Here is a 19,363-nt window from a genome sequence, read left to right as displayed (position 1 = left end):
AAGCAGGTCAACTTTGCTGCCCAACTTGATTTCATCTGGAAAATTCCTGAGGGTGCACTCAATCCTCTCATCCACACCATTGATAAAGAAATGAAACACAACTGGGACAAATACAGAGCCCTGGAGAACACCACTTGTGACTGATCACCAACTGGGTTTAACTCCATTCACCACCACCCTTTGCCATCCAGCCAGTTTTTAACCCAGTGAAGGGTACACCCACTCAAGCCATGAACAGCCAGGAGAATGCTGCAGGAAAGAGTTTCAAAGCTTTTAGTAGTCTCTAGGTAGACAACAGCCAGAATGTTTCCCTCATCCACTAAGTGGATCAGCTTTTCATAGAAGGAGATCATATTAGCCAAGCTGCACCCACCTTCCATAAACCCATGCTGCCTGGGCCTGATCACTTTCCTGTCCTGTACATGCCATATGGTGTCACTCAAGATGGTTTGCTCTTCCCTGGCATGAAGGTCAGTCTGACAGTCCACAGTTGCCCCTATCCTCCTTTTGTCCCTTCCTGTAGATGGGTGTCACATTTGATGACCTCCAGTCTACAGGGACCTCCGCAGTTAGCCAAGACTGCTGGTAAGTGGTAAGTGGCACTTCTGCCACCTCCCACAGTACCGTGTAGTAGATCCCACCCAGCCCCATAGACTTGTGTGTGTCTAAGTGGTGCAGCAGGTCACTAACTGTTCTCTCTTAGATTGTGGAGGTTTCATTCTGTTCCCTGTCTTCCAGCTCGGAGGGCTGAGTGCTGAGAAAACAACTGGTCCTACTACTAAAGTCTGGGGCAAAGAAACCATTCAGGACCTCAGCCTTTTCCTCATCCTTGGTGGTTATTTTTCCCCCACTGTATCCATCCAATAAAGGATGAAGATTCCCCTTAATCCTCCTTTTCTTGCTAATATATTTGTAGCAACATTTTCCATTGTCTTTTAACAGCTGAAGCCTGATTAAATTCTGTTTGGGCTTTGGCTCCTCTAAGTTTCTCCCTGAAGATACACTTTCTCTTATAGAAAGTGTAGCCCATTCTCCCTATAGCCCTTAGACAGCCTTTCTTAGATAGCCATTCTTAGATAGCCATTCTTAGATAGCCTCTGGCCAAGTGAAATCAGGTCGGTCCCTATTCTGTAGGACCACAAGTGGTGCCTGAGATACTGTGTAGGCAATTGAGACCCTAACACAGGTGGACACACCTTAATTCCTGTCCTGGGTTGTATTTCTTCCTCAGCATTCATGGAAGACAGAATTGCATGCAAAGGAAGATACTAGGAAGAACAGCATAAATGTATTGATCTCTTCTGCAGGAAGCAAATTACCTCTTTCTACATTAAAAACAAAATAATAAATAATGATGTGATTCAGCCCTTGTGCTGCATTGCTTGGATGGGACCTGAGAGCTTTCAAGGGCTTTTAATTTCTAGGCATTAAGGCAACAGTTTGTTTCTTGTAACTCTGGAGCGAGATTTTGAACCATTTAATGAAGGTCAAGCTGGTACCTTGAATACCATCACCCTCCCATGCACAACTCATGATAACCTTTTCTTGTGGAAGTCTTTAAATCCTCTAGCTACTGTGCTGTTAAGGCAGGCTTGGGAAGTTTGTTGTCTTTTCTAGCACTTGGCAGCTCAAGAAGTCATAGGTTACTGAATGCTTTGGGTTGGAAGGCACCTTTAAAGATTATCTAATCCAACCCCTCTGTAGTGAGCAGTGACATCTTTAACTAGACCAGGGTGCTCAGAGCCCCATCCAACCTGACCTTGAATGTTCCCAGGAATGGGGCTTCTGCCACCTCTGTGGGTACCCTGTGCCAGTGTTCCACCACCTTCACAGTAAAAAATGTCATGCTTATATCTAGTCTAAATCTATCCTCTTTTAGCTGAAAATCCTTTCCCCTTGTGTCCCACGAGGTGACTCTGTTCCAGTTCTGGGCCCCTCAGTTTAAGAAGGACATCAAAACACTTGAATGTGTCCAGAGAAGGGCAACAAGGCTGGGGAGAGGCCTTGAGCACAAGCCCTGTGAGGAGAGGCTGAGGGAGCTGGGATTGTTTAGCCTGGAGAAGAGGAGGCTCAGGGGTGACCTCATTGCCCTCTACAACTACCTGAAAGGTGGTTGTAGCCGGGAAGGGGTTGGTCTCTTCTCCCAGGCAACCAGCACCAGAACAAGGGGACACAGTCTCAAGTTGCGCCAGGGGAGGTTTAGACTTGAGGTGAGGAGAAAGTTCTTCATCGAGTCGTTCGTCATTGGAATGTGCTGCCCAGGGAGGTGGTGGAGTCACCGTCCCTGGAGGTGTTCAAGAGGAGATTGGACGTGGCACTTGGTGCCATGATCTAGTCATGAGGTCTGTGTTGATAGGTTGGACTCAATGATCCTCGAGGTCATTTCCAACCTTAGTTATACTATGATACTGTGATACTGTGATACCTCAACATTCCCTGCTAAAAAGATTGTCCCTGTCTTTCTTACAAGACCCCCTAGTTGTTGAAAGGCTGCAATAAGATCTTCCAAGGAAGATATGAAAAGAAAAAGCATGAAAAAGCTAATGTTGCTTACTAGATAAGGAAACACTTGATGTTTAAATCTTAATGTGAGTGAATACAGGGCCTTGGTCCTTTCCCATATCCCAAAGAAAAGAAAAGGGAAGAGAGCAGCAGCAGCAGTAACCAGTACAGTACATGTGCAGCACAGCAGTAACCAGCATATGATGCAAGCTGGCACTGACCAGTGAAGCTTGAAGGAATTAATTGGTTATATATGGGCCTTTCATGTGCTGAGTCAATAGCTGTCCCTTGCTGCCTAGATTGCTGCTGTTATTTAGCCACTCAAAGCCATGACATTTACACTGTCATCCTAATGCTAACACAGCATACACAAAATCATAAACAGGTTTTCTTAGTCTCCAGGGTGAGCTGGCTGTCCTCTCAGGGGAGCATCAGCCAGAGTCAGGGGCAATAGAGGTTGCAGTCATGGCAGAAAGTACCTGTTTATTTGTTGTGTGGTGGAAACAGATCTTCTGCTGGTGGTGTTAAAATGCAGGGAAAGAGTAATTTTGCTGATAGGGAAGATGAGGAGAGGCTGAGGGAGCTGGGGTTGCTTAGCCTGGAGAAGAGGAGGCTCAGGAGAGACCTTATTGCTGTCTACAACTACCTGAAGGGAGGTTGTAGCCAGGTGAGGTTTGGTCTCTTCTCCCAGGCAACCAGCAACAGAACAAGAGGATACAGTCTCAAGCTGCACAGGGGGAAGTTTAGGCTTGATCTTAGCAAGAAGTTCTTCCCAGAAAGAGTAATTGGCCATTGGAATGAGCTGCCCAGGGAGGTGCTGGGGTGGACATCCCTGGAGGTGTTTAAGAAAAGACTGGATGAGGCACTTAGTGCCATGGTCTAGTTGATTAGTTACGGTTGGGTGATCAGTTGGATTTGATGCTCTTAGAGGTCTTCTCCAACCTGGCTGATTTTGTGATTCTGATTTTAAAGCCCTGTGAGGTTAGCTCTAGCTGGAGTAACTCCTGTAAAGAGCAGGGATCCTGCTTACATTTCCAATTTGAAGTAGTTCAAACCAAGGAATACACAGTCATTTGCTGTATAAAATTCATGGTTATTACAAAGAAAAGTTTACAAGAAAGCACACTTGTTGGGCTTTTCTTACACATCTTAGGAAAGACTGTCTTTTTTCAGACACCTAAGATATCTCACATTTCTGTCACCTACCTTAGATGCTGTAAGGTGCAGCATCTTTTTGAAGTTTCATCTCTGGTCCTTCTGCAGCTAGGAGGAAGGATGAGCTATGCAGGATGAATTGCCATCTGAAGGCCTCTCTGTCCTTGATGACAGCAGCAGGGACCTGGATCCCAGCTAGTCCCAACCCATCATTTCAGATCGCTCTATGTGGATCAGATGAATCCCACCCATGCACAGTTGTCAGCTCTTGCAAAGTGACTTGCTGCTCTGTTGTGATAAGTAGCAGATGAGAGCCTTTCCCTGTGCTGATGTAAAACACCATTAGCCTCTCACTGCAGCACCACCTCAGTGCAGTTACTCACTGTGTCTGTGCCAAAGGTTTGCTGCTTTCTTCTTTTCAGTTGACAGCTAATTGTGGAGAGTGAGATAGGCAATAAAAACGCTGTGAATGGTGAAGGAAATGAGTCTGACTCACTTCCACTCTCCCTTTCACATTTTTAATCCTGCACAGTGCTGCCTATGACAGGAGTGGGATTATGCTGGGTTCACTGATAGCAGCCTCTGGCCTGCTGTGTAGATGGTTTTATTTTCAATCCCTTACTTTTCTTTATGAATCTGCTCATCTTCTCATTCTCCTTCAGTGCCTTCTACCTGACAGATTGAAGTTGCTTCCCTTTCATTCCTATTCCAGCTGCAAGCACATTTCCTCCTTCCAAGTAAATATGTTTTGAAAGGGAGAAGGAGGAACAAATAAACTTAACATCACTTTCCACCTTGGAAAAACTGGGAACATGAAAGGACTGGTTTTGCAGTTCAACTGTGGTGTCTTTGAGAGGAAAACACAGGCTGTTTTCATTTTCAGACCCTGATTGAAGCTTGAAAGAAAAGCAGGTGAGAGTTGACTGAGTTTATGTTGACCGTCCAAAGGCTAGTGAGGAGAAATCACACAGGTTTCATGTCATTAGTTATCAGTCTGTAAACAAGGAAGTCAACATCACCGTGCCTAAGGTCAGCCTTTGTGTGGACAAGCAGGAATTTCAGGGCATGGAGGCAGTGTTTGGTGTTTCTCTCTGGTTTAAATTGACCTGCCAAGGACATGGGGCAGGAGGGCATACAGCTGCCTGAAAGGGTATGGTAGGTCTTTGCACCGAATCTCATGTGGCACAGGCTTGGAGATGTGCAGAGCAATGCTAGAATAGCACAAGAAAATACAAGGTGAGGAGCTGGTTATTGGCAGGTCTGGGTGCCTGGGAGGCTGTGTGATTGTCACTGCCAGAAGCCACCACTGTGGTTTTGGGTACATGTGCCCTCAGCAAGCTGTTCTGCATAAACAAACACAACTCTCTGATGAAAATAACTCACTTCTAACCGGTAATTATCTCCAAATAATTAAAGTACACCGTTTGAAGAAAATGACCACGTTTTATATACCAAAAGAAGGTTTTCAACCCCTATCTTTTGCTGGGCTGGAGCAGCTTAAGTCGTATCTTCATTGTTAGCCTGCATACAGCAGCTCTCCTTGTTGGAGAGGTCGGATTGTACCACACGGGGACAAAAATGTAAATATTTACTGCCACCTTTCGGGCAGTGTAGGTATGACTCAAAAAAGAGAAGAGACTAAACAAGTTACTACTCAGATGTCATCTCCTTCAGCTTTGCAGCTGGTTCTGGTTTGACCACCAAACACAGCAGTCCAGCAGGAAACATTCTTCTTTTGGTAGTTCTGTTATCCGTGTCGAGCTACAAGTGAAGCAAAGTTTGATTTGAGTTGACTTTGATTTGAGCAAGCTGTTAGGTTTGGGGGGGAAAAAAACTAGCAGAAATCTTTGAGCATACCCACTGTTCTCCAGGTTTTGAGGCAGTGTTTGTCTGTTGCTCCAAGCTCTCAGGGGCCTTGTCTTTTGCTCTGCTTCAGTGCTGCCCAGGGAGGTGGTGGAGTCGCCGTCCCTGGAGGTGTTCAAGAGGGGATTGGACGTGGCACTTGGTGCCATGGTCTAGTCATGAGGTCTGTGGTGACAGGTTGGACTCGATGATCTTTGAGGTCTCTTCCAACCTTAGTGATACTGTGATACTGTGATAATCAGTAGGAGCTGGAGAGATGGTTGGGATTCCCAAAGTTAGAACCTGGAGCTACCTTCATATGGTCAAAACAGAATGGCAATTTGTGGCTCAAGGAAAAAAATGTATTACAGCAAGTTACTGAAGTTTTAGACAAGTTTGGGTTTGTTGTTTTGTGAGTTGCTTTCCAATAAATATAACTTGGGTGCTCTTCAGTCTACAAAAATAATATCTGCAAATACTAGCTTAGTTCAAAATGTGTCTCCTTTATCAGGTATCAGGATATGTTGTGTCACACTCCTCTGACCCTTCGTTACATGGTGTACTGCTCCGCTGAAATGCTGATTAGGCAATCTTTCCTGATTACAATAGGGTATTTTCAATCCCATTTGAGGGGTCAGGTTGCATTTTTATCCTCACACCTAATCAAGCTTTCAGTCTTGCAGGCCATGCAGAAAGATTTCCTGCTGCGGTAGTGGCCTGCTCCTTGAAACTAGTTTGAAATTAATGGCAGTGAGGTCCTGCGCTGTTCCCAAAAGGAAAGTTGATAGAGCTTTCTTTTTATGCAAGGAGATTTGTTATTAGAGCTTTTTAGAAAGAGGCAACTTTTACCTGGGATTCATCTATATTGCTGATTTCGGTACAATTATAATCTGATCCTTTCAAGCTGGATCTCCACAGTGTGCCACACAGGAGCGTTAAAAACTTGCTCAATGTAAAACTGAGTGGGCAGCTGTGTTGGTAATTGTCCTCCCATTCGCTGTTGTTCAGCTTGCATTCAACAAGCAAAATCATAGAATCATAGAATTGTTAGGGTTGGAAGGGACCTCAAGGATCATCTAGTTCCAACCCCTCTGCCATGGGCAGGGACACCTCACACTAGATCAGCTTGCTCACAGCCACATCCAGCCTGGCCTCAAAAACCTCCAGGGATGAGGCTTCTACCACCTCCCAGGGCAACCTGTTCCAGTGTCTCACCATCCTCATGGTGAACAACTTCTTCCTAACATCCAATCTGAATCTACCCATTTCTATTTTTGTTCCACTCCCCCTAGTCCTATCACTACCTGACATCACCAGCAGGCTCCCTTACAATACAGGAAAGCCACAACAAGGTCTCCTCAGAGACTTCCCTTCTGCAGACTGAACAGCCCTAACTCCTTCAGTCTGTTCTCATAGGAGAGGTGCTCCAGCCCTCTGCTCATCCTCATGGCCCTTCTCTGGACCTATTCCAGGATGTCCATGTCCTTCTTGTAACAGGGTTCCAGAACTGGAAACAGTACTCCCGGTGGGGTCTCACCAGAGCTGAGTAGAGGAGGAGAATCACCTCCCTTGACCTGCTGGCCCCACTTCTCTTGATGCAGCCCAGGATGTGAAATATGACTCTCTGCTCTTTTGTTTGTTTGTTTTAGGTGAAACTTCCTTTTCCTGTTGATCAAATCACAGATCTTCCAAGGAATGATTTCCAGATGATGATTAAGATGCACAAGCTAACCTCAGAGCAGCTCGAGTTCATCCACGATGTCCGCCGGCGCAGCAAGAACCGAATTGCAGCTCAGCGCTGCCGCAAGAGGAAACTGGACTGCATTCAGAACCTAGAATGTGAAATCCGCAAGTTGGTGAGTTGTCTGCTCTTGGCACAGTGTGCAGGGCACCCACAGATGCTCCTGTCCAGAGCTCATTGGGCTCAGTCACTTTGCATAGAAGTAAGCAAAGCCACCAGTATGAAAATGTGACACTAAAAAAAAGATTGTGTGTGTGTAATGTGTGTGGAAAACACAAAATTCCCATGGGTGAGGCCTAGATATCTCTTTGAGTTCTCAAGAGGAGATTGTTGATTGAGTTGGAAGAATAGGGATGCCTGTATCACAGGTTCCCTTCTTGCAGTTTAACTTACCCCACTATTTTCACTGCATTCACAAAGACATTTCCTCCTCCAAGACCCATTTCCATGCCTAACTACCATAACGACCTGTTGGTAGGGATTCAGGGAGTGATCAAAAGACATGGGTATGAAGAGAACTTCACAGAATCACAGAATCATAGAGGCTGTCTAATCCAAGCTTACATCTCTGCATGGAGATTTTCTTTCTCTTTGGTGTGCTAGAAGGCAGCTCAGCATTCTCAGGATGTTTCAGTTTGCTGTGCCTTTTCTTCAGTTCTTTCATGGAAGGAAAGACCAGGAATGTGAACATCCAAACAGCTGAATAACCCTTTGTTAGGTCAATGAGATGGCAAGGATATGTTCCTTCTTGCTTCTGCTGTCTTCTTCCCTCTAATGCTCCTGCTGTGCCAAAGGCTCAACGCTCCCTCTATGACCATCTAATACAGAAGTTCTGTTCCTACTCCACAGTGCACTGGCCTTCACATCCCATGCACTGGATTCAGGTAGTAGCTGTTGGTTTGCCCCAGCCCTCCTTGAGATGTGTCTCTAGCAGTTATCTGCTGCAGAAAGGAAAGCAAATCACACCCTGCTCACTGGCCAGAGGATGGGTCTCCTGTGTGCCAAGGTGTCAGTGGACAGTAGGCATTTTAACCTGAGTAAGTGATGTAACTGGAGTGGGGCTAAATGTTTGCTCAGGAAATTCCTCTTGCTTTCATTCATGATATGGACACCTCAAGTGTGGTTGGAGTAGCTAAACACAGATGTCTATAATGTAGACACCTGTATGGGAGATAGCTGTCCTGGTTTCCTTTATAGCCAATGAAGAGCAGTAGATACTTGTCGAGTCTTACTTGTCTCATCCTGAAGCAGGAGAGGTGACAGACAGCCCAGAAGTGCCTGTTCCTCTCCATTGCTAAACAAGATCACCTGGTGAGCCGTATCAGATGTAGGTTTCTTAGCTATAGGCACCTTATCTTCCTAACATCCAGCCTAAACCTCCCCTGGTGCAGCCTGAGACTGTGTCCTCTTGTTCCAGGCAACCAGCACTAGAACAAGAGGACACAGTCTCAGGCTGTGCCAGAGGAGGTTTAGGCTGGATGTTAGGAAGAAGTTCTACACAGAGAGAATGATTGCCCATTGGAATGGGCTGCCCAGGGAGGTGGTGGAGTCACCATCATTGGAGGTGTTCAGGAGGAGACTTGATGGGGTGCTTGGTGCCATGGTTTAGTTGATTAGGTGGTGTTGGGTGATAGGTTGGACACGATGATCTTGAAGGTCTATTCCAACCTGGTTTATTCTATTCTATTCTATTCTATTCTATTCTATTCTATTCTATTCTATTCTATTCTGTGAAACAAACTTAGCTGAAGTTGATTTCTCCTTACTGAGATCTCTGTGTACCCAACTTCCATTGCCATTAAAGGTGATTTGCAGCCTTTGATTTAAATGTCTATGTGCACATATAAAACATGCTTGTAGGTCGAACTTGGGGGGTCTGGGAAGAGAGGCACTTCGTGTTCTTGGCATAGCAGGTTGCATGTTGAAAGCAGCCTTTAGTGTAGGCTTCATTGTGCTTCCTTCTCTGTGCCTGAGCAAACACAGTGTGAAAGAAGCAGGGATCTGTTGGAAGAAACTTGAGTTGCCATCACCTCACAAATGGCAGAAAGCCACATGACTCTGGGTTACTCACTGCCTGTGCCTGTCTGCTTCCCGTCTGTAACAAGGAGGTGATGCTGACCCCACAAGCTGGTTGGGAGGCTTAAATTATCAGGGCTTGTGAAACTTTCAGATGCCTTGCTGCCAAAGCCCGAGGAGGAAAAAAGAGAACTTAAAATCAAAACATTGTTCAGAGTAGTGCTCCACTGATGCAAAACAAACAAAATATTAAAGATAAACAAAATAGTGAGCAACTGCTTCCAGCAGTGAGCATAATCCATGGTGTCTGCAGGGTGAGTCAAAGGATCTGCAGGGTGAAAGAGCAGCTCCTTATCCAGGTTGTCAGGAGGAGCTGGTCCAGTCTTGACTACACATGCTGTTCCCTTCCTTCTACACTGACTTGATGATGGGGAGGAGTACATGACAGACTGAAGGAGTTGGGGCTGTTCAGTCTGGAGAAGAGAAGGCTCCCAGGTGACCTAATTGTGGCCTTCCAGTATCTGAAGGGGGCCTACAGGAAGGCTGGGGAGGGACTTCTCAGGATCTCAGGTAGTGATAGGACTAGGGGGAATGGAATGAAGCTGGAGGTGGAGAGATTCAGGCTGGATGTGAGGAGGAGGTTCTTCACCATGAGAGTGGTGAAGCCCTGGAATGGGTTGTCCAGGGAGGTGGTTGAGGCCCCGTCCCTGGAGGTGTTTAAGCCCAGGCTGGATGAGGCTCTGTCCAGCCTGATGTAGTGTGGGGTGTCCCTGGCCATGGCAGGGGGGTTGGAACTAGATGATCCTTGTGGTCCCTTCCAACCCTGACTGATACTATGATACTATGCCTCTCATTCTTCAGAGCCTGGGGCAGCACTCTTAAGGGCTGGACTAGCAGCAAGGGTACTTGCAGCATTCACTTGGGTTCATGGGCTTTACACAGTCCTGTCATGTGAGTGTTATTGTCTAACATAATCAACTGTGTACAGGCAAAATAAACATCTGAAGTCCCCTTCTCTCCCCAGTACAGACACATTTCAGAGAAATGAATGAAAGGTATGTGAGCAACGTCATGGGCTGGAGCACCTCTCCTATGGAGACAGACTGAGAGAGCTGGGGCTGTTCAGTCTGGAGAAGAGAAGGCTCCAAGGAGACCTTATTGTGATTTTCCAGTATTTGAAGGGGGCAAACAGGAAAGCTGGTGATGTCAGGTAGTGATAGGACTAGGGGGAACGGAGCAAAATTAGAAGTGGATAGATTCAAATTGGATGTCAGCAAGAAGTTCTTCCCCATGAGGGTGGTGAGACACTGGAACAGGTTGCCCAAGGAGGTGGTAGAAGCCCCATCCCTGGAGGTTTTTAAGGCCAGGCTGGATGTGGCTCTAAGCCACCTGATGTAGTGTGAGGTGTCCCTGCCTATGGCAGGGGGCATTGGAACTAGATGATCCTTGAGGTCCCTTCCAACCCTGACAATTCTGTGATTCTGTGATCCCTGATGAATTTCAGGAATCAAAACCCCTTTGGGATGCACAATTCTTCAGTTGTGTTTCATCTCTTTATCAACAATCTGGATGAGGGGATTGAGTGTACCCTCAGGAATTTTGCAGATGACACCAAGCTGGGCAGGAATGTTGATCTGCTTGAGGGCTGGGAGTTTCTACAGAGGGATCTGGACAGGCTGATTCAATGGGCTGAAGGCCAATTGTTTGGGGTTCACCAGGCCAAATGCTGGGTCCTGCACTTGGGTCACAACAACGCTATCCAAGGCTTGTGAAGGGTGGCTGTAATCCTGCCTGGTGGAAAAGGACCTGGGCAGGGTGTTGGTTGACAGCTGTCTGAAGTCATGAGTCAGGAGTGTGCTCAAGTGACCAAGAAGTCCAACAGCATCCTGGCCTGTATCATAAATAGTGTGGCCAGCAAGATTAGGGAAGTGGTTGTCCCCCCTGTACTCAGCACTAGTGAGGCAACACCTTGAGCACAGCATTCACTTTTGAGTCCCTCACTACATGAAGGACATTGAGGTGCTGGTATGGGTCCAGAGAAGAACAAAGCTGGTTAAGGGTCTAGAACACAAGTCTTGTGAAGAGTGGCTGAGGGAACTGGGGTTGTTTAGCCTGGAGAAAAGGAGGTTGAGGGGAGACCTTATCACACTCTACAACTACCTGAAAGGAAGTTGTAATGAGCTGGGGATCATTCTCTTCTGCCAAGTAACAAGCAATAGGACTGGAGGAAATGGCCTTGGATTGCTCCAGGGAAAGTTCAGACTGGATTTTAGAAAGCATTCTTTCACCAAAAGGATTATTAAGCATTGAAACAGTGCCCATGGAAGGGGCTGAGTCACCATCACTGGAGGCATTTAAAAGACATGTAGATGTGATTTAATGACCTGGTTTAGAGATGGACTTGAAAGCGTTGCATTATTGGTTGGACTTGATCCTAGAGGTCTGTTCCAACCTAAACCATTCTGTAATGATGTGATTCTTTGGAATCTGGTGCATCATTTTGAAATAGGACAAGGTGTGCAAGAGTCTAAAGCTGCAAAATTAAATTCAGGAAATTCCCACTTTGCCTTTCAAGCACTCTTTCCCTTCCCCCACACATATGCTGTCCAAGCAGAGTCTACTTCCAACATCTTACTTTTACTCTTAGGAGAGCCAGCAGTGAAACTCTACTTGTTTAATACCTGATCATTGGAAATTCCTTTGTTATATTCTGTCCACTTTGCTACCAGTAATTTCCAGTGTCCTGAATTATGTGATGGTACTTTGCTTTAAGAGTTTTTCACTCCTGGGCCTTTCCCCCTCCACTTGCTTCCTCTAAGCCACTCATCTTCTTGACACAGATGGTTTCACAGCAGACAGTGACTGAAATGGTGGTATCCTCTGAGTTTGATAGGTAGCTGGTTTATTTTGCTTGCTTTCCCTCACTCATCTATCAACCCACTCACATGTCTTTTTTTTCCCTCTGCAAACTCCCAGCATATTCTCTTCCATAATTCATTATCTCAAGATGTACTTGAGCATCTGTTTATTTTTTTATTATTTTTATGTTTTCTTGATAGATTTATCAATATTTTAGCAGTTGGTTCTTTTCATGTGCACTGCTCTCTTTCTTGTTCATACAGCTGCATGCTTCCAGTGCAGACTTCCAACCCAGGGCAATACTATCAGCTGTCAACAGCCACCCATAGTTGTATTATCTGAGTTGTGGAGTTTTCACACCTCAGCTGCTGAGGCAGCTTGGGTTTAGCAGTGTTACTAGGTGAGATACAGGGCTGTGTTGCTTTCAGGGCCAGCTCAGCTCTGTAAATAGCTCTGGTACTCCACAAAATCTTTTCTACTCCCTTGAGCTGTATGCCCACCTTCCTGGAATGAAAGTGGTGCAGCAGGACCATCCTAATCAATCCACACTGAGTCAACACCATTCTTTGGAGGTTTAACCCCAGGCTGAGTCTGGCTTTGTGCCTAACATGCCCCTATCTCCCTCCTGAGCACAGGGAGGGCAGCACTTATTCCCACAGGGGCCCCTGCTGGCTATATGAGGTCACCAGCTGGCTGGAGGAGACATGGGAATCTTACTAGTGCTTATAAATAAAGGGCATATCACAGTATCACAGTATCGCTTAGGTTGGAAAGGACCTCGAGGATCATCGAGTCCAACCTATCAACACAGACCCCATGACTAGACCATGTCAAGAGGATGGAGCCAGACTCTTTTCAGTAGTGCCCAGTGGTAGGACAAAGGGCAGTAGGCACAAGCTGAAACACAAGTTCCATCTAAACATAAGGAAAGACTTATTTACTTTGAGGGTAACAGGGGACTGGAACAGGCTGCTAAGAGGTTGTGGAGTCTCCTTCTCTGAAGAGATTCAAAACTGACCTGGATGTGTTCCTGTGCAACCTGCTCTAGGTGAACCTGCTTTAGCATTGGGGTTGGACTAGGTGATCCCCAGAGGTCTCTGCAATTCTGTGATTCTGTGACTCTCCCTGAAGCCTGTCACACAGCACCCTGCACTAGCTAGGGCTGGGGTCCTTACCAGTGTTATGTGGATGCAGAACAACCTGAGCTCCTTTTCACAGTTTCTGAGTCCTGCACAAGACTGTTTCACTCTTCCTCCTCACAGGTATTGTCCTGCCTCTCACCTGTTCTCCTCCTAGACCAGCATGTTGATGCAGTGAAACTCTGAAAACATTTGAGCTAGATGTTGGTAGTGGAGGACATTTGGGAGCACAAGGAATAGAGCCTGAGCAGAACAATGGGGGAACTGGCTGAGTGTTAAGAAGCCCAGCAGCCTTCAGAGTTTTCACATGCATCTCCATAAAAATATCTTGATTAGGTCAAATCGAAACCATTAAGCACCAGACATAAGAAGGGGAGCATGCATTCAGATCCTCTCATCTGAATAACACATCTCTCAGTGGTAACAGGAGTTCAGCTGGCACAAGGGCCAAACCAAGTGCACCCAGCCTGACTAACAGACCCAGCAGCTAGAGGGTGACCTGAGCTTCTCTGAAACTTATCCTCACTTCAAGAACTGAACCCTACTTTCTTGCTGTTTAGATGAGTAATGGCTTTTCTCCATCAAAATGTTTCTCACAGTGGTCAGATAGCTGATGTCTTTGTGGTGTTTCCTCTGCCTCATTAAAAATCACTGTGACATGTTGGTGCTCATCTTGGGTACCGCTGCATCCATGGCCTGAGTGTGCAGACAGTGGATGGCCCTTTCTTAACCTAAGATGCCTTCTTTCTTTTTCAGGTGTGTGAGAAAGAGAAATTGCTCTCAGAAAGGAATCAGCTGAAAGCAAGCATGGGAGAATTGTTAGACAACTTCTCATGTCTTTCCCAAGAAGTGTGCAGAGACATGCAGAGCCCAGAACAGATCCAAGCTCTCCACCGATACTGCCCCGTTCTCAGACCCATGGATCTACAGCCAGCCACCACCATCAGCCCCTCCCCAGCTGGCGTGGAGCAGAGCCTGGTGACCTCCCAGTGCATCGGGGAGAGCATGCAGTGCTGCTCGGAGCAAGGCTCGGTGCAGCTGGGAGCGCCCTGGCTGCCCAACAACATCGCGGAAAATTGTTCGGCCGGCGGGGGGCTGGAAGGAGCTGACACAGGTACTTACCCTGAGAGAGAGCTTCCACCAGAGCAGAGCAGCCAAACGGTCACAGTAGACTTCTGTCAGGAAATGACTGATAAATGTACAACAGATGAACAACCTAGGAAAGATTACACCTAGTGACTTGTAACCTTAACGTTACACCTGGTCAGGTGTTCTTCAGTCAGCCAGTGGCAGTGTTCATTTGTTGTCTAGAAGAACGTATTTGGTGCACACTACAGTGGTCTTAGCAGCAATACTGTTTTTAAGTATTCCCTCCTCTCTACAAGCAGGAGTTCTCTTCACAATGGTGCTATCCCTTGCTCAGGCAGGGAATGAAGCAGTGGCAACACTGTCTGTTTTTGTATGTTGATTTCAATCTTAACAGGGATGGACATAACACCTCTGAGGACCCAACCGCAGCTTTTTTCTCAGTGGCCCATGTCACAAAACCCTAACTCAGGAATTTCCTCTGAATGTTCAATTTTTCATTGAAGACAGCTTCTTTACACATCAAAGTTTTATAGCTAAACTGTACATATTATATATAATATATATATAAAATATATATATATCCATATGCAAAAGTCCCTGCATGCCTCAATTTTTTCTCATCCTACAAACTGGAAGCTTTCATTTCTATTGTATAAAACAAGTTCCAACATTCCTTTTTGTCTTTGATGCTAGAACTAGTTTGGTAACTTGTTACACTATAATTTCCCCCCACACACACACACACCCCTTTTTTTTTCCACCCCACCCCCCCCTTGGTTCACAGTTCAGCAATATCATTCGATTTGTACTTATTTATAGAACATTAATGTTGGAAACTTATTTGAGGTTTTAGGACAGACGATTTTCTGGCACCGCCATTTTGTGCCACTTGAGCAATCGTGGAGTTATTTTATTTCCTCGCAGATACTGTACAGTAATGGTCAACTTTGCCACTTGCACTGAGTTTCTGGTCAAACCTCTTTTCATAAATGAAGTCGTGACTTCAGTGTAACTTGAGTATATGGTTTTCTTTGCTTTATGGCTGAAAGGAAATAGAGAAGTTTTAGCTAATAGGCAAACACTCAGGAGCTCATTATGTAGTAAACAAAAATAAAACCCACGGTCTTGCCAAATACTGAATTCACTATACAATTTGTAAAGAGAATCTGCTTGAATTATTTTTATATTCAGACTTCTTTCTGTTTCACAAACCAAGTTTAAGTGCTGTTAATGAATGCTTTTGGATTCTTATAGGGGAAAGTATTTTTCACTCTTTAGAGAAAAAAATATTTGACAACTGGATCGGTTCATCATACGTTCCACGAAGTAAAGCAAATGGAGATCACATCAGTACATTTTGGGGGGGAGGGGGCAGGCTTTTCCTCCAGCCCCACTCTACATCCTTTACTCATGGAAGCAACTGCTGCTCTGGCTACTCCCCAGAGCCTCACCTCAGCTGTCCTCAGACATTGCCTGTTTTCCTCACCAGACTCAAGTTGCAGAGGCAGGGGGCCTGGTGGAGTCAGCGATCCTGCCTGGGTAGGCAGGGTTGCAGGATCAGACCCCTAGTTGTTGACTTTGGTTTCCTTACAGAAGTTAGCACTGTTCCTCTAAGAGCAAAACATACATCTGCCAACACCCATCAAATTCTTGTGTTCCAGGATCCTCTCAGCACAAACCGCAGCTGAAAGAGCGCTGTCTTGAAGGAGGCTACTCAGTGAATTGGCTTAGTTGTAACTGTATTGGATTTGTATCTTAAGCAACGTTGACTCATGTTATGACTGTGTGAGACAGCAGCTTTCCAAGCATAACATCTGTATGTACAGTGTAGACAGAAAAACATCCTCCTAATGCTTTTTTAATTATTATTATTATTATTAATTATTATTATTATTATTATTCTAAGTGTACTGAGTTTTTTATTTTGTGGTTCTTAGCCCTACGTGTGCCAGGTTGCGTGGCTTTATCGATGACAACTGTCATGTGCTTTACTGGCTGATATTGTTTGTTCTTGGTGAAAAGAAAACAAAACAAAACAAAAAAAAAGGATAATAAAAAAAATATAGCCAGCTGTTCACACCTACTTAAAAAAAAAATAAACAGAAACAAAACCAAGTGTGGGGAAGCAGCTTCTCAGAAGCACTAAGTGATAATGTGGTCTTCTGCGCTAACGTTTACACTAGAGGTGCGCGCTTGGTGGTTTTTTGAGGCACTCAAGTAGATCGGCATCTTGACCCTGGAGGAGGAATCAGCTCCCTCTCTCCACTTCTTCCATCCTCTCAGACTGTGCTCATGGACTGTCGCCCACTCGCCACAAAGTCTTGCTTTTTAATCCTCTTCACCCAAACTCTTGTAGCCAAGCTACCGAGGAGGAAGTGCATATAGCATGTGCCATGTTTGTTGGAAATACCCTTTTTTTTTTCCCCTCTCGTTTTGTTTCCCCGCATGTACAAAGGAAAACCCCTAGTATATAATGTAGGAGAATATTTATGTTGAAGTATTAATCATTACTGTACAAAATCCTTACCTTTAAATGTTCAGAAATACGCAAATGCCATAAACTCCTAGTTCGCGAGGTTGACAAAGGGGGAGGAGTCGTCCTTTCTTTTTCAAAAGAGCGTAACCTAAAATGATCTGAGCCCCCTCCCAGCCATCTTTTCTTTGTTTTGCAGGTAACAGACTGAGGAGCATTTTTGGCAGGGGAGGGGGTCTGTGTGATTGGATGGTTTGTTTTTTCGTTCTCCTTTGAATTCGTTGACGTTGCAAAGCAGTTCCGTGCTTCGCAGAGAAGTTTTGTTTCTATGAGACCATGGTGAAAGCTAGAACTTAAAACTAAATGTGAATCACATTATAGAGTCATAGCTACTTGGGGGGGGGGGGGTTGGGGTGGGGGCTGGGGGCAGGTGGGAGGGAAGGGTCAACTGACAGCAGTATTTTAAAGATGTTTTTTCTGTTGCCTTTTTTTTTTTAAGTGACCTCCTATATATATATATATATGAATAGATAGAATGTTTTATGAGTATAAAACCAAGTTTTAACTTGCTTCCTGACATGAAGATTTACTCTACTAACAACTCATGTGCAACTGGTACTCTTGACCTCATTCCAATGGTTTTAAAAACCCACCCACACAACCCATTTGCGCTGCAGCTCTTAGGTTTGACCTGGCTTCATACTGGTGCTGGGTCTCTTGATTTCCTCTACCTTGGGAACTGATATTTAAAACCACTGCTCAAAGAAGTGTCTCTTCCTCGACCTTTCTCTTGTGTCTCTCTCTCTCTCTTTTTCCCTCCCCCTTGAGCTTTTCTGGATGTTTGATTTCATTCTTTCTCATTAGAAGTGGCTGGTTTTGTGTCATTGCTTCCTATATTTACATGTATCATGGTTTTCAGTGGGTTGGTTTGGCTTTTTTTGATGGTAGTTGGTGGTGGTTGTTTTTTTATTTCTATTTTGGTTTAAGAGATTTTTTTCTGATTTTTTTTGTTTTGGTTTTGGTTTTGGTTTGCTATTCTGAACCATGTGGCTCTCAAAGCAGTTACTGGGCTAACGTTAAAGGGAGACATTAGGAGAATTAGTTTCAGACCTGGACACCGGTTGACGCACCCAGTTGTTCTTGTCTCATGAGGTCAAAACAACTGACCGCAGGAATACCAACTGAAACGTTTAAATAAAGAGAATAAAAATCAAGAGACAGCAGTATTGATGAATTTGAAGCATTTGGCCAGTGGTCACCATGATCTTAACGTAAGAATCTCTTTGCTGTTGTCAAAGAGGATACATTCAGCATCGGTGCCACCGGGCCTCGCTCGGGAATGGCGTGCTGAGACGCCATCTTCCTGCCGGGCACCGCACCACTCCACTGAGGGTGTGAGTCTTAAAGCTTTGTCCAGTCTGCACCTAGTCCTCCTTTTCCCTCGCCATTGCTGTACTTGTATTGCCAGGAAACCTCATTTCATTTAGGCTTGCTATGCTTTGTCAGGTGAGTACTACACAATATAAAATGTGTTTGTTTCTCTGCGTTCTCTGGGGGTGCCTTGAACACAATTAAAGCTCATTGCAAGCTGATTCTGGAACAAAAACAAAAAAAAGAGGTAGTGAACAAAACAAAAACTAGAGAGAAAACCAACCAGAAAACAAGCAAAACAAAAGCAAAAAACGTTGGCTGTGTTATCAGGAGATCCCAGTATTTATATCACAGACTTCCTAACGTGATGACTCAGGCGTCAGAGTTTGATGCTGCAGTAATAAAACTATTATTTTATATATTGTGCAAGTAATTTATTAAATGTCTTTCTAAGGGTATATGCTGCTTTTAAGATGCACTATATTTTTGGATCTAATCCTTGTATTTTCAATTTATTTTTTTTTTATTTCTTTGTTTTTTTTTCCCAAGGAAGTAAAATGTGCTGCAAAGGCAAGCCACAGTGATTAGTATGCTGACTGCTACTTCTCTTTTAAAAAGGAGAGTGGGGACTAGATACGTAGCTTTGCTAACTGGATTAACCGCTGCCAGAGAAACAAGTTACGCTGATGGCGTGGTCATTAATCTGGAGTCCCAGCGCTTCCTCGAACCTGTATTATAGAGAGTGCTTAAGTAGAAGTTGAAATGCCTAGATACATAGTTAGATTATTTTTTTTTTTCTTTAATATGTAACTTTACAATTGCCTAATAAATGATTCTGCATGCTGGAGTCACTATAATCCTGTAATTACATTAAATCTGATCCGCTAGGAGGAAGCAGGGTGAAGCGTTGCGACTCCAGACTCATCGCCACATCCTCGCTTGTGTCTTGTAAATTCACTGCTGTGGAGGTGGAGAGGGAGGGGTGGGTTTGCAGAGTAGAAGACCTGTAGTGAGTTTTGTGGTGGGACAAAGTGCACATTTTGTAGGTTTCCACCAGCAGTGAGGAGCGCCGCTTTCACCATCTCGATTTTGTTCTGATCTGAGATGAGCTCAGAGGTGCCTCTGGGTCGATGTTGTGGCCTATGGCTGCAGCATTTTAGAAGTCGCTGCTTTGGG

The 19,363-nt window shown here is 45.0% G+C and overlaps 1 protein-coding gene across 4 annotated transcripts in view; it reads left to right on the top strand.

Moving 5' to 3' along the window:
* The window catches only part of BACH2 (BTB domain and CNC homolog 2), a 230,485-nt gene extending 213,275 nt beyond the window's left edge, over positions 1-17,210 (top strand). For all 4 annotated transcript variants that reach the window (XM_068149520.1, XM_068149545.1, XM_068149529.1 and 1 more), the window contains 2 exons: positions 7,149-7,355; positions 14,011-17,210. In XM_068149520.1, coding sequence (XP_068005621.1) covers positions 7,149-7,355; positions 14,011-14,490 — 687 coding nt within the window. In that variant the 3' untranslated portion in view covers positions 14,491-17,210. The remainder of the gene's footprint in view (positions 1-7,148; positions 7,356-14,010) is intronic.
* Positions 17,211-19,363: the final 2,153 nt, after the last annotated feature.

Source organism: Melanerpes formicivorus, unplaced genomic scaffold (genome assembly GCF_026170545.1).
Source record: "Melanerpes formicivorus ecotype bairdi unplaced genomic scaffold, bMelFor1.0.p_v2 SCAF_2, whole genome shotgun sequence".
Lineage (NCBI taxonomy): Eukaryota > Metazoa > Chordata > Aves > Piciformes > Picidae > Melanerpes > Melanerpes formicivorus.
Note: the sequence above shows the minus strand (reverse complement) of the source record. Positions and strands in the feature narration are given on the sequence as shown.